This window comes from Bombyx mandarina, chromosome 24 (assembly GCF_030267445.1).
Source record: "Bombyx mandarina strain Sakado chromosome 24, ASM3026744v2".
NCBI classification, from domain to species: Eukaryota; Metazoa; Arthropoda; class Insecta; order Lepidoptera; family Bombycidae; genus Bombyx; species Bombyx mandarina.
In genome coordinates this window covers 9,940,250-9,953,798 of record NC_143230.1, presented here as the reverse complement: position 1 = coordinate 9,953,798, position 13,549 = coordinate 9,940,250, and the positions used below count along the sequence as shown (strand labels likewise).

The 13,549-nt window shown below is 38.2% G+C and overlaps 1 protein-coding gene and 1 long non-coding RNA gene across 2 annotated transcripts in view; one reads left to right on the top strand and one right to left on the bottom strand.

The window, feature by feature from the left end:
* Window positions 1–8,395, top strand: part of LOC114243486 (transferrin) — a 28,531-nt gene extending 20,136 nt beyond the window's left edge. Inside the window, exons 13-15 of the mRNA XM_089738007.1 lie at window positions 836–946; window positions 5,128–5,269; window positions 6,873–8,395. Coding sequence (XP_089594133.1) covers window positions 836–946; window positions 5,128–5,269; window positions 6,873–7,209 — 590 coding nt within the window. The 3' untranslated portion in view covers window positions 7,210–8,395. The remainder of the gene's footprint in view (window positions 1–835; window positions 947–5,127; window positions 5,270–6,872) is intronic.
* Window positions 1–13,549, bottom strand: part of LOC149500060 (uncharacterized) — a 255,500-nt gene that overhangs the window by 183,897 nt on the left and 58,054 nt on the right. The gene's annotated exons all lie outside the window — the stretch shown is intronic.

The following is a 13,549-nucleotide window of genomic DNA, read 5'->3' as shown; positions in this document are numbered from 1 at the left end:
GGTAGACGAGGTCACGGTCCACCTGGTGTTAAATGGTTACTGGAGCCCATAGACATTTACAAGGTAAATGGCGCCACCCACCTTGAGATAAGTTCTAAGGTCTCGGTATAGTTACAACGGCTGCCCCACCATTCAAACCGAAACGCATTACTGCTGCACGGCAGAAATAGGCGGGGCGGTGGTACCTACCCGTGCGGACTCACAAGAGGTCACGAAGTCTGCCGGGTCAGCTTGTATTAAAATAGATTACATGTTAAACCTTTTTAACGCCTTGTGGTGACCGGTAAAATAGAGGGAAAAAGGCCTGGGGGTAGAGGTCCCACACGATGGTCGGACCAAATAGTGGAGGAACTGGGGATACCTGTCAGCGACGCACTCCACCAAGCTACAAAAGGGGATCGATGGAGACAGCTGGTTGACGGAATCGAACGGAGTCACGATCCTCAGCAGTGAGGGACCGACCGAAGAGAGAGAGTTAAACCTCTAAAAAACTCTCCTGTAAAATTAGTGAGTTTTGAGATTATACAGTTTTTACTGGTGGTAGGACCTCTTGTGAGTCCGCGCGGGTGGGTACCACCGCCCTGCCTATTTCTGCCGTGAAGCAGTAATGCGTTTCGGTTTGAAGGGTGGGGCAGCCGTTGTAATTATACATGAGGCCTTAGAACTTGTATCTCAAGGTGGGTGGCGCATTAACGTTGTGGATGTCTATGGGCTCCAGTAACCACTTAACACCAGGTGGGCTGTGAGCTCGTCCACCAATCTAAGCAATAAAAAAAAATATATATATATATATATTGCGACAAGACGTTAAGTTTCCATTGTTTTCTTGTTTCAGTTACCTGCGCTTATGATTATACGAACGTTTATTATGGCAACAACGGTACTCTAGCGTGTCTGAACGATCCGACCACGGACATCGCGGTGCTGAGCACGGAGAACATCAATGGTGAGGTTATCTTTCATTCACAAACGCTGGTACAGCGGTTAGCGACCCTAACTTATGATACCCAGGGTCGCGGGTTCGATTCTCACATCGGGCAAACGTTCGTGCGATGAACAAATTTGTTTGTTCTTCGTCTGGACGTTTGTTATCTATATATGAGTCGACTATTATCAAAGGCGGCAATCTGACTTTTGGACAATGATTGGTAAATCAGAAAAACGAATTATTGACTTTGTATTCCATCGGCAGTCACAAAACTCTTCGGAACGACATCTTAGATAAATAACAGGTTAACTATTAACCTTTATTTAATGCAGGTTTTGAACCGTATTCTTTGAAGGAGACGATTATATTGAAATCAATCTGTATTGACATTACAATAAATTTTTTTTGTCCAAATGCACAGATTGCCACCTTTGATAATAGACGACTCATATGTATGTAGGATTGATAAGAACGGAACGTATAAAAAGAGTGTAGAACGTAGCGTTAAGATGTGAGTGAGAGAAAACGGAAAGAAAGGGATAACTGAGAAGAGATTGACAGACGGAATGACAGAGAAGAGGAAGATGGCGAAGACGCTTAACTAATGAGCAAGGCGTAAATAATAAAAGTGTTAAATTCTTTTTTATTTTTTTATTTCTTAGTTTGGTGGACTAGCTCACAGTCCACCTGGTGTTAAGTGGTTACTGGAGCCCATAGACATCTACAACGTAAATGCGCCACCCACCGTAAGATAAGTTCTAAGGTATCAGTATAGTTACTAGTTACAGTATAGTTTAAAATTAAATTATTATTATAACAGAAGATTTTGGAACGGTGTTACATGCATATCGACGCTTGAAAGGCAAACGTGACTAAGCGACAATGCGTGAACTTTACAGTAGACTAACTTAAAGTTGAAATACCTGAAAACAAAATTTATTTTAATGAATCCAGCTGTAGTAGAATCTAGCTAGTAGCTGTAGGATTGAAATGATTTTAATAGACCTAGAAATATATTTTTTTCGCGCATCGAATATGGTTATTGGCTATCATTTATGTACAAAGCAGTTATTATCGCTTAGTCACGTTTGCCTTTCAAGCGGTTTAAACGTATAAAAAGTATGTTTGTCAGTTTCTGGTAATACATAACACAGGGAATCATAATTTGGGTTATATTTTTTTTAAATGAAGATTCCTATTTTTTTTTATTTTTTTTTTTTACTCATAGTACCTAATGTATTCGAATAAAATTTAAAAAAAAATAACAAATCGCAATTAGGAATAAAAAATAATATTCGTACTTTTTAAAGTATGTACACTTTAAGAAAATCATCTCTGTAAAGAGGTATCTATGTCACTAGTTCGTCGACATATATATCGTCATTGTCAAACCAAAATCTGTTATGTGCACTTTTTGAGATTTTCGTATAGATCACAGCCCTATATCTACCGTATAAAAAAATCTGTTATGTGTCTATAGCTTTGATATTTATCTATAGCTTTCATTTGATATAGTTCTTAAAAATTGTGTACTGGTGGTAGGACCTCTTGTGTGTCCGCGCGGGTGGGTACCACCACCCTGCCTATTTCTACCGTGAAGCAGTAATGCGTTTCGGTTTGAAGGGTGGGGCAGCCGTTGTAATTATACTTGAGACCTTAGAACTTGTCTCGGGGTGGGTGGCGCATTTACGTTGTAGATGTCTATGGGCTCCAGTAACCACTTAACACCAGGTGGGCTGAGAGCTCTTCCACCCATCTAAGCAATAAAAAAAAATAAAAAAATCACCTTCATATAAAAAAAATTACAAAAATGTTTTTACTCGTTAATTCAAAATAGTTTTTGCACAAATCAGATTTTGATTTGACAGCGACGATATGTTATTTGTCTGAGCGGAGCGGCATAGGATGACTCGTTAAGAGAAGAGTGATACAAATCTATATACATATTATATAAAAATTAATTGCTGTTCGTTAGTCTCGCTAAAACTCGAGAACGGCTGGACCGATTTGGTTAATTTTGGTCTTGAATTACTTGTGGAAGTCCAGAGAAGGTTTAAAAGGTAGATACATATGAAAATGCTCGGAAATAAATAAAAATAACAATTTTGTTTTCCTTTGATATGTCCCCCGTCCGACGGATTCCTTTTGTTTGTTTTAAGTTTATTTTATACAAAAGCTTAGGTCTTTTATTTGTCGATTGAGGCACTACGAAGTCTGCCGGGTCAGCTAGTTGATTGATAAAATTCACATCGCCGAGAAATCAAAATAACAGTTGAGACAATTATTACAGACGTTAATTTTCAATGTAGCAAATAAATTATATATTTTATTGTAAAAAAGGGTTAAATTTTCAATTTAAATTTATTAAAATATATTTTCTATTTTTTAGTTGAATTTTATATAAAGCGTGTTTTTGTTTTTTTAAACTATTATTTATTTTTCATTTTTTAGGAAAATTTTCTATAAAAGCGTATTTTGAAAACTATTAAGTAGGTACTTTATCATCAATTCCTGCCTTATCGACTATAGATAAATATTATATAAATTGGCAAAAATCTTATTTTGCAAATTGAATAATGGATTAATCTTATCAAATTAGTTTATTGTCATCGGTCCTCGATACATCTACAAAGCTTAAATGGAATCTGGCCGTTTAAAGTGGGTCAAAATCGCGTCTAAAGAAGTCAGTTACAAACATACATACAAGTGAAAATAATATAAAGCGTGTAAAAAGAGAATCACTAATGATCAAAGGGATAAAGTGAGATTGGTCCAGAAACGCAGCAAGCTCGTCAGGGCGTTCGAATCTGTGCTCTCTTAAAGAATAATGGCGGTCTGGACTTTTTGGCGGGAACGCGAGCAGTGAAGTTGTGTGATTTGTTTTATTTTGTCTATTTAGTGTTTCTTCAGGTTTAAATGTGTAATAACGGTGGTTTATTAACTGTTTAATATCTGTGAAAGTGCACAAATGTGGGAAAATGAAACAAAGCTGCTGGACGTAACTTCTCGGGTTCCTCCAAAAAGTCCACTGAAAAAATCTCAGTAAATGACCACCATTTTACTGCGATTATATTTCATCCCATATCATCTCATTTCATTAAATTTCATCCCAGTTGATTAATGTCTCAAATTAATCATCTTCATTTCATTTCACTACATATTATCATTTTTCATAAAATTAAGAATATAAAGTAAAATAAGACATGACTTAAAGGTCTTAGTTACCAGGGCATAAAAATCTCTTAAAAAAATAATGGCGGTCTTTACTTTACTGTAATGACGACTCTTCACATGCGCACAAACATTCGTACAATGTACGAATATTTGCGCGCATGTGAGTGACCGGCATTAAAAAACCGACACAGATTGGAAAACCGCGAATGCAGCTAAAACTTTGCATAATCATTTGCAAATGTCGTCCCACACTTGTGGGTTGCGTATTCGTGCGAATGTGAGTTAGGTATGTAAACCGGTTCGAAGAAAACCGGAGAAAAACCGGTTTTATACATACCGATAAACACCGGTTTTTATTTAAGAATACCGATTTTTTACGCTTTACATTCACAGTTCACACCAGTGCTACTAGATCAAATATACAAGCTACAAATATAAAAAAAACCGTGTTTCAGAATCAAATAACAGTGCATTACATTTAAAAACTACAGTACAATAACAGACTTTTAGCGTACGAAATGAGGACCGTGACCCAAATATCCACCCAGCACTCGGAAATGGCTTTCGCCAACCAGAGCACTTCCTTTTTATTTATTGCTTAGATGAGTGGACGAGCTCACAGCCCACCTGGTGTTAAGTGGTTACTGGAGCCCATAGACATCTACAACGTAAATGCGCCACCCACCTTGAGATATAAGTTCTACGGTCTCATGTTTTAGTTACAACGGCTACCCCACCCTACTCCCCTATCGCTAATGTGAGTGACCGGTATAAGACTACGTCAACTGTCAAACAGCCTCAAACGTCAAACCGTCGGTAACTAGTGTTGCCATCGCTGTATCGACCGTGTATCGACCTTACCCGAGTGAAGTACTTGACGTTTCCGACTATACTCGATCGATAACATTTACCGAGATTACGACATATATTAATCATTCATTTGTAGCTGGCGAATCAAGAAGTCTAGAATAATCGTAATAATTTTGGTCACACAAGATTTTAAGTTATTTTTTGTTTTCTTTCAGTTCACTTACAAGCGTTAGGACTGCAAGCCAATCAGTTCCGTGCCCTCTGTCAGAACAACACGCTCGCCGCCACGCCTGGCGTGTTCATTGACGACAACTGTCTCCTCGCTTACGTTGTCGACGCGGAGGTTCTGTCCAGAAGGTAAAATCTAACCTGTTACATCACATACCTGTTTTTTTTTTCTTAGATTGGTGGACGATCTCACGGCCCACCTGGTGTTAAATGGTTACTGGAGCCCATAGACATCTACAACGTAAATGCCACTACCTACCTTGACATACAAGTTCTAAGGTCTCAAATAGTTGCAACGGTTGCTCCACCCTTCAAACCGAAACGCATTACGGCTTTACGGCAGAAATAGACAGGGTGGTGGTATCTACCTGTGCGGACTCAAAAGTGTGCTTAGTGCGAATTTTTTAACGTTCTCGATAGCGATATAGTTAACTCAAATTTATATGCAGTTGGAACAGCGGCAAACGTCGGCAAACTGGCACTAAGCACACTAAAACTAGGGAAAGGCTATTTCACTTAATATGCGACATTTATCTTTGTAAATAAAGGTCCGTTTGTATTTGATATTAGCATCAACCGTTCGATGTTTTTAATTGAACTTCGATTAAGTTTACTCCATAGGAATAGCTGAAGAAGATTTTTGTTCTAATGATATTTTTTCCCAAAATTTAAACTTTAATTGGCTCTACTGTAAATTTGCAAAAATGTCGCTTAAACCATACCATTTCAGCCCTCGATATATATATTCTCGATCATGATATAAGTGAGTGGTAACGGTGAACTCGCCCGGTCATCGTTCTCGTCGAGCCCTTCATCGCAAGCGACGAGTTTGACGAGTAAATTAATCCGTAAACATAGCCCACTGTGTTTTTCGCCGGATCTTCTCAGCGGGTCGCGTTTCCGATCTGGTGGTAGATTCTGCGAAGCACGGCTCTTGTTAGGGTTCGTGTTAGCAACGTCGTTAGGTTTGAGCCCCGTGAGCTCACCTACTAGTTAAGGCTACGCTGAAATATCCTCTCAAGGCTATCAGCTTAGGTAGGAAAAAAAAAGTAAACCCGCCGACTTTGAAGGTCGAAGCTTCTCTAGACAGACCACTGAGTTTCCAGCCGGATCTTCTCAGCGGGTCACGATTCCGATCCGGTGGTAGATTCAGTGAAGTACTGCTCTTACTAGAGTCACTATTAACAAATTCTCTCAGCTTGAGCCCATGAGCTCACTTACCCATCGACGCATAGCTGGAACTACCGTTTACGCTACCAGCAAAAGGGTAGAAAAAAAATCAGCGATAAATACGTGTGATTTTTTTTAATTGGTAACATTGCAACTCTTCTAAAAACTAATCTGGATTTCTTGGCGGGAACGCGAGCAGTGAAGTTGTGTGATTTGTTTTATTTTGTCTATTAAGTGTTTCTTCAGGTTTAAATGGGTAACAATGGTGGTTTATTAACTTTTTAATATCTGCGAAAGTGCACAAATGTGGGATATTAAAACAAAGCCGCTGGACGTAGCTTCTCGGGATCCTCCAAAAAGTCCATTGAGAAAATCTCAGTAAATGACCACCATTTTATTGAAATTATGTTTCATTTCCTTTCATTTCACTTCATATTAGCATCTTTCATAAAAATAAGAATATAAATTAAAATAAGACATGACCTAAGTCTTTAGTTACCAGGTCATAAAATCCCTTAAAAAAAACAAAAACTAATCTGTATAACGTTTTGTTCCTCCACAGAGGCGACCCGCTGAACAACGCTTTGAACGTTTTATTCGATTCGCTGGACGCGTACTTCGGCTACAACACGGCGGCCGCGAACCAGCTCATCAATTTGGATTTGTTCTCGTCTTTCAACGGGATCAGCGATTTGTTGTTCAAGGACTCGACTATAGGCCTAACGGAGCCCACGGGCGAGGCTCCTCACGAACCCGCCAGGAACTACATGGAATTGTTCAGACACTTGGACGCGTGCAGCCGGGCGACCCCACAAGTGCCCGATATAGCGAACCGCGCCGCCTTCTCCGTTATAACGATGCTCGTTATGAGTTTCTTAACGAGATTTGTCGTTTATTAAATAGAATTCGAGTTTTTTTTTATTCTACGTACAGATTTGAGTTTTGTTACAGTAACTTAAGGAGGTTAGAAATACATAGCGGCATATTAGTGTATTAATTGACCTAAAGGTCTTAGTTACCAGGTCATAAAACTCGTTAAAAAAAATTGTGTAATAAAAAGTGTCCGTTGAAACGGAGCCAATTCAGGTGGCGCCACAGTAGCATGTGGAAGGGTTTTAAAAACAGCGCCTTAAACTATCAGAGCAGGATATTAAATTAGGAAACAAAGAAACGCTTCATACTTAAATAGTAATAAAAATAAATAGATGAGATTTTAAATACACTGTATATTTTTTAATTAAACAATTTAAAAATTACAATTTACTCTGTACAAACCCGCTATATTCATATAATTTCCAATTCTTACACTAGCGCTATTTCGGTGAGTCTTCCAAAGAGTCTTGTTGTCCCCTATACAAGATGGCGCTCCTTACAGGTACCCTCCATAAGTCAATATAATGTTTTTGATGTTGTTCAAACATAGATACAAAATGGCGCATGACGTAATATTTTATTATCGATGTATGTACTTACATAATAGAATTTGGTATTGTAAAATATTTTCTAAGATTTTTTTTCAGCAATAATAGTGTAACTTCTTAGCTTTAAGAACAGATTTAAACCACCGTGTTCATTTCAAAATAAAATAAAATGAAAGCATTTTTTTTTTCGTCAAATAATTACCCAAATGCCGTTGCTGTAATTTTTTTTATTGGTTAAAAACCTTCATCTTTAATGAATATAATGATACCTTATTAAAACTTTTTTGTAATAAAAAAAATGGTATTCCGTATCTGTGGTTTTTAACTATAAAACAAAAAAAATATTTGCGATATTGACAGTGACAGATTTTGACTTATCATATTATTAATTATTAATAAAGAGCTTTTTTCAAATTCCTATGTATTTAAAGACGTTATGTAGAATGTTTTTTTTTTAGTTTTGTTAATATATGCTGTGTAATATTTGCTGTTTGAGGGTAATTAAAAAAAAATGCATTTTTAATTAGACGCACTAACGAATTTGTTAAGACGAAAAGAAGTTTTATTTTTGTAGTGCCAAAGCACAATTTGGGAGTAGCATTCATACAACCTTATGAGTTTTGTATTTTTTCTTGTGTTTTAGTAATAAATTTTGTAATAAATACATTGGTCGTTTTACTGAACGATCCCTTGGGTAGGGTTTATGGGAGTCGAGTCGTTTAGTGGGTAGGGCCCTAAATACCATCCTTGGGCCTGCGGTCCGTTTCCAAGGTCTGCGGACCGTTCAGTCTCACATACCCCGTGCCTCTCCTAGGGGCGGGGACCTCATAGAAGGTTCGGCCCCCCGTCCAGAAGAATAGGTGTGTGGGTATCCTTCTCGAAACCTCCACATAGACCACTTTTAATAAACTTTGAAGTCGTCGCGGCCTAAAGGATAAGACGTCCGGTGCATTCGTATGTAGCGATGCACCGGTGTTCGAATCCCGCAGGCAACTACCAATTTTTCTAATGAAATGCGTACTTAATAAATGTTCACGATTGACTTCCACGGTGAAGGAATAACATCGTGTAACAAAACAATGAAACTCGCAAAATTATAATTTGCGTAATTACTGGTGGTAGGACCTCTTGTGAGTCCGCGCGGGTAGGTACCACCACCCTGCCTATTTCTGCCGTGAAGCAGTAATGCGTTTCGGTTTGAAGGGTGGGGCAGCCGTTGCAACTATACCGAGACCTTAGAAATATCTCAAGATGGGTAGCGGCATTTACATCGGTGTCTATGGACTCCGGTAACCACTTATCTAAGCACTAAAAAAACTTTAACGGAGACGATAATTTTGTAGCTAAAATTATCGATAATGCATACATTTTGTTATAGGAAGTTCGTGAAGCCAAGGTAGCAAGGTAGCGAATGGTAAACAGTCGACGTCGCCGAAAACACGTCATTTCGGATCCTCCCGATCCACTAACGGTGCTTTTAAGTACCTCAACCACCGGTCATCGTTCTCGTCGAACCCGTCGCTTGCGACGAAGGGCACGACGAGTGAACTAACCCACAGACACAGCCCACTGAGTTTCTCGCCGGATCTTCTCAGCGGATCGCGTTTCCGATCCGGGGTAGATTCTGCGAAGCATTGCGCTAACTAGGGCTAGTGTTAGCAACGTCGTCAGGTTTGAGCTCGTTGAGCTCACCTACTAGTTAAGGTTACGCTGAAATTGTCTCTTAAGACCATCAGCTTAGGTAGGAAAAAAAAGTAGGTGTGAAAGCTCATACTTCTTTCTTAGAAATTCACAAAAAATCCTCGCAGACCAACTAGGTCTTGTGTGTCAGTAAAAGAAAACTTCAAACTTCAATACACACTTTTATTAACTTTTAATACTTAGATATATGTACATATCTCTTAATACCTAACATTGATTGTGATTCAAAAAATGCTATAACATTTTTTATTATCGCTTTAAGTGGTTAATTGATATTCGCATGTATTTAGATCTGTGTTTAGTGCGAGTTTTCTAACGTTCTCGATAGCGTAAAAGTTAGCTCATATTTGTATGGAATGGGATCGTTTGCTTACGTTTGTCGCTAGGGGCGCTGTTCCAACATATTGCATACAAAATTGAGTTAACTTTTACGCTATCGAGAACGTTAAAAAACTCGCACTAAGCACACTGATGTTAACTCTTCAACTGCGGTGTAGGTCACTGGTGCCCTACGCGGCGCACTAGAAGTAATTACGTCGATTTCTGTTACTAAGGCGCTTGGATTGTTTTTTTAAACTATTATTTATTTTTCATTTTTTAGTTGAAATTCAAATTTTTTCAATTTTTTTTATATTGTATTGTCATCAGTCCCATGTATACCAAATTTCGAGTTAATTCGACGTTTTGAAGGGGATCAAAATCATGTTCAAAGATTTCGTTACATACTAACTGAAGCTAATAAAAGCGTATTAAAAATCGACGTTATTACTTCAGTGCGCCGCGTAGGTGACCTTACACGACAGTCAAAGGGTTAGGAGATGTCAATGTCGCCCTTACACTGAGAGAACTAATAAACAGACGTAATCATCTTAACAAATGAACAGAAGGGATATCAATGAAAATCACTCACAATGAATTATTTTGTGACATCAATTAACTTGGATGAAATTAAATTAAATGAAATGAGATGATATGGGATGAAATATAATCTCAGTAAAACGGTGGTCATTTACTGCGATCTTTTTAGTGAACTTTTTGGGAGGATCCCGAGGAGTTACGTCCAGCGGCGTTGGTTTCATTTTCCCACATTTGTGCACTTTCACAGATATTAAACCGTTAATAAATCACCGCTATTACACATTTAAACCTGGAGAAACACTAAATAGACAAAATAAAACAAATCACACAACTTCACTCCTCGCGTTCCCGCCAAAAAGTCGAATCTATCGCGTGGCCAGTTACACGAAACTACTGTAGTGAGTCTGAGTGCGGCCCTGCGCTGAGTACGGCCCTGCGCTGGAGCATCGCACTATCTATACTAATCTATACTAATATTATAAAGAGGAAAGATTTGTTTGTTTGTTTGTTTCGAATAGGCTCCGAAACTACTGGACCGATTTGAAAAATTCTTTTTCCATTAGAAGCCGACATTGTCCCTGATGAACATAGGCTACTTTTTTATTTTTTTTTAATTTTTTTTTTTTTGTTTCATGTGTGTTTTAATGTTTCCGAAGCGAAGCGAGGGCGGGTCGCTAGTATATTATAATATTCGACGGTACTTGCAAAACGTTTTTCATTCGGTTGAGTTCGAGACAAACATACTTTGGTGCTTCGTTATTAATATTTGTATTAGTTGATTGCTATCTATATATTAATACGTGAAGCAAAAACTTTGTATCCCTTTTTACGAAAATTGCGCGGACCGAGGAGTATGAAATTTTCCACACTTATAGAGAGTATAGAGGAGAAGTGCACAATGCTAATATATTTTTTAAATAATGCATAAAAGATACATTAAATCAGTAAATAAAACATTACACACACTACATACCATGTATTTGACGCACACACGCATGCCTACTATTTATTGTCAAACTTTTGTTCTTGACGTCTGTTGTCAAATTGAGAATAGATTAAATATTGATTGTCTTTGTTACTATTTTTTATAGTATAGTCTTGGCGAAATATGTTATTATAGAAGGATAAAAAACAATTATAGTCGAATTTCGACTACTGCGGGACCTCTGGTTTAATTAAATATAAAATTGTAATTAGTGGTATCATTTCACTGCGACAAAACCATAGTTGGTACCACACTACCCTCGCCGACCCCTCCGCGCACGTGGTACGCGCAACCGCCGCTTTCTCTATCTCAATATTTAGGACCTTTGCTGCTTTCCTCTTACGGAACTCCTACTATTGATCATCCGCGTCGTTGTACGAGTGTTATACTGATTTAGTGAACACAAATTTAGGGGAGCCCGTTTAGGGGACTTCGTTTTTTTTCCTACCTAAGCTGATGGTCTTCAGAGATCAGCTCTTAAGAGGTTTTGATCAGGTCTTGTCTGTACTGACATAAACTAAACAATCTTTCACATCCCGATATATAATAATAATAATATTGAAAAAGGAATTAGAAAAAGGAGTTAGTTACGAATTTAAAAAAAAAAAATTCGAGAAATTCAATCTTCCGTGAAACTTTGCTCACGGCCATTGGCGACGCTACCTTTTAGCACGTTCAGGTTGTATCTCCGATCTTAAAATGCATATCAGTGAAATACCGGCCGGTACTTAGTGTAAGACCTGAGCGCTTAGTGCGAGTTTTTTAACGTTCTCGACAGCGTGAAAGTTAGCTCATATTTGTATGGAGTAGAAACGTTTGCCTACGTTTGCCGCTAGGGGCGCTGTTTCAAATGCATACAAAATTGGCTTAACTTTTACGCTATCGAGATCGTTAATAAACTCTCACTAAGCACACTGAGTAGGCGAATTTTTGAAGGAACCCGATAAGTTAAATATGATATTGGGCAATTAATAACAAAAATAGTAATAAATTTGAAAAAAAATATGACTATTTAGACCGATTTAGACACAACCTTAATGAAGTGATAACTTCTTATGGGAGGCTAAGTCGCCTCGTTACGTAACGCGTTACGGCGCCAGTCTGTCTTGCGTCTCTTTCTCGCACGCATACGGCAGCGGTATTGAGAACATATCATGTGACTCCTAACTATTTATATATCTCTTTCAATTTACGTTACAATTTTCCACACATTATCATATTAATATACATAAAATTTAAGTAACAACCTAAGCTTAAGTCAAACAATTTCAAAATTAAATATACAGTCAAAACCGTTTACTGCGACATCGTTTAATACAACATGCCGGTTATAATAACCTAGAACAAAGGTCCCGGCTGAATGCCATATGACCGCCTTATTAAAAATATTGCTTTCTACGACATTGCTAATAACGACATACCTCATAAAACGACCACATTTAACTAATATTTCGGAGAATTAGATCTGTTAGAACGACCGGCTAAGCTGTATTGTAAACAATTTGAATAGGTATCCACATTTATCTTCAATGGCTTTTTTATCTTCAATAGGATTTAGTTTAGTGTAGGGTCTTTTCTAATTCTTAGAAACAAAACACGTGCATGCGGTAGTCAAAGCCCGCTTCTTCATATCTCTTCAGTTAGTTTGTTACTTATCTATACACAAGACGCACCAAAACTTTGTGGAGTTATTCATGAAACTTTCAAAATGTCGCAAAGAAAAATAAAACAAATTAATATTGAAGAAAAATCGCGAAATATTTTTCCAATAATTCCCTATCGATTTGTTTGTACTTGCACGATACACATTATACATCACCGGTTGTTACGACTATCGGTTTTTACGACTGAATATGAGCAGTCCCTTCGATGTCGTTATAACAGATTTTGACTGTAGTTCAATTTATCATCGCACCATCGCGCCATCGGAGTAGAGTTCGTCCATACTACCTGGAGCCCCTGCGTTCATCGACAGTGCGTTTCCAGAGATCTTTCTTGCCACGTACCATCCGGCTTTGGAATGAGCTCCCCTCCACGGTGTTTCCCGAGCGCTGTGACATACTTGCGGAGAGTACTTAACGGTAGGCAGCAGCTTGGCTCTGCCCCTGCATTGCTGACATCCATGAGCGACGGTGACCACTTACCATCAGTTGGGCCGTATGCTCGTCTGCCTACAAAGGCAATAAAGAAAAAAAAACTAATCTAATCAGTTCTGTAGGGCGTCCCGTGACGCACAATTTTCGAAGTGAAACTTCTTTAGGTACGTTGCGAGTA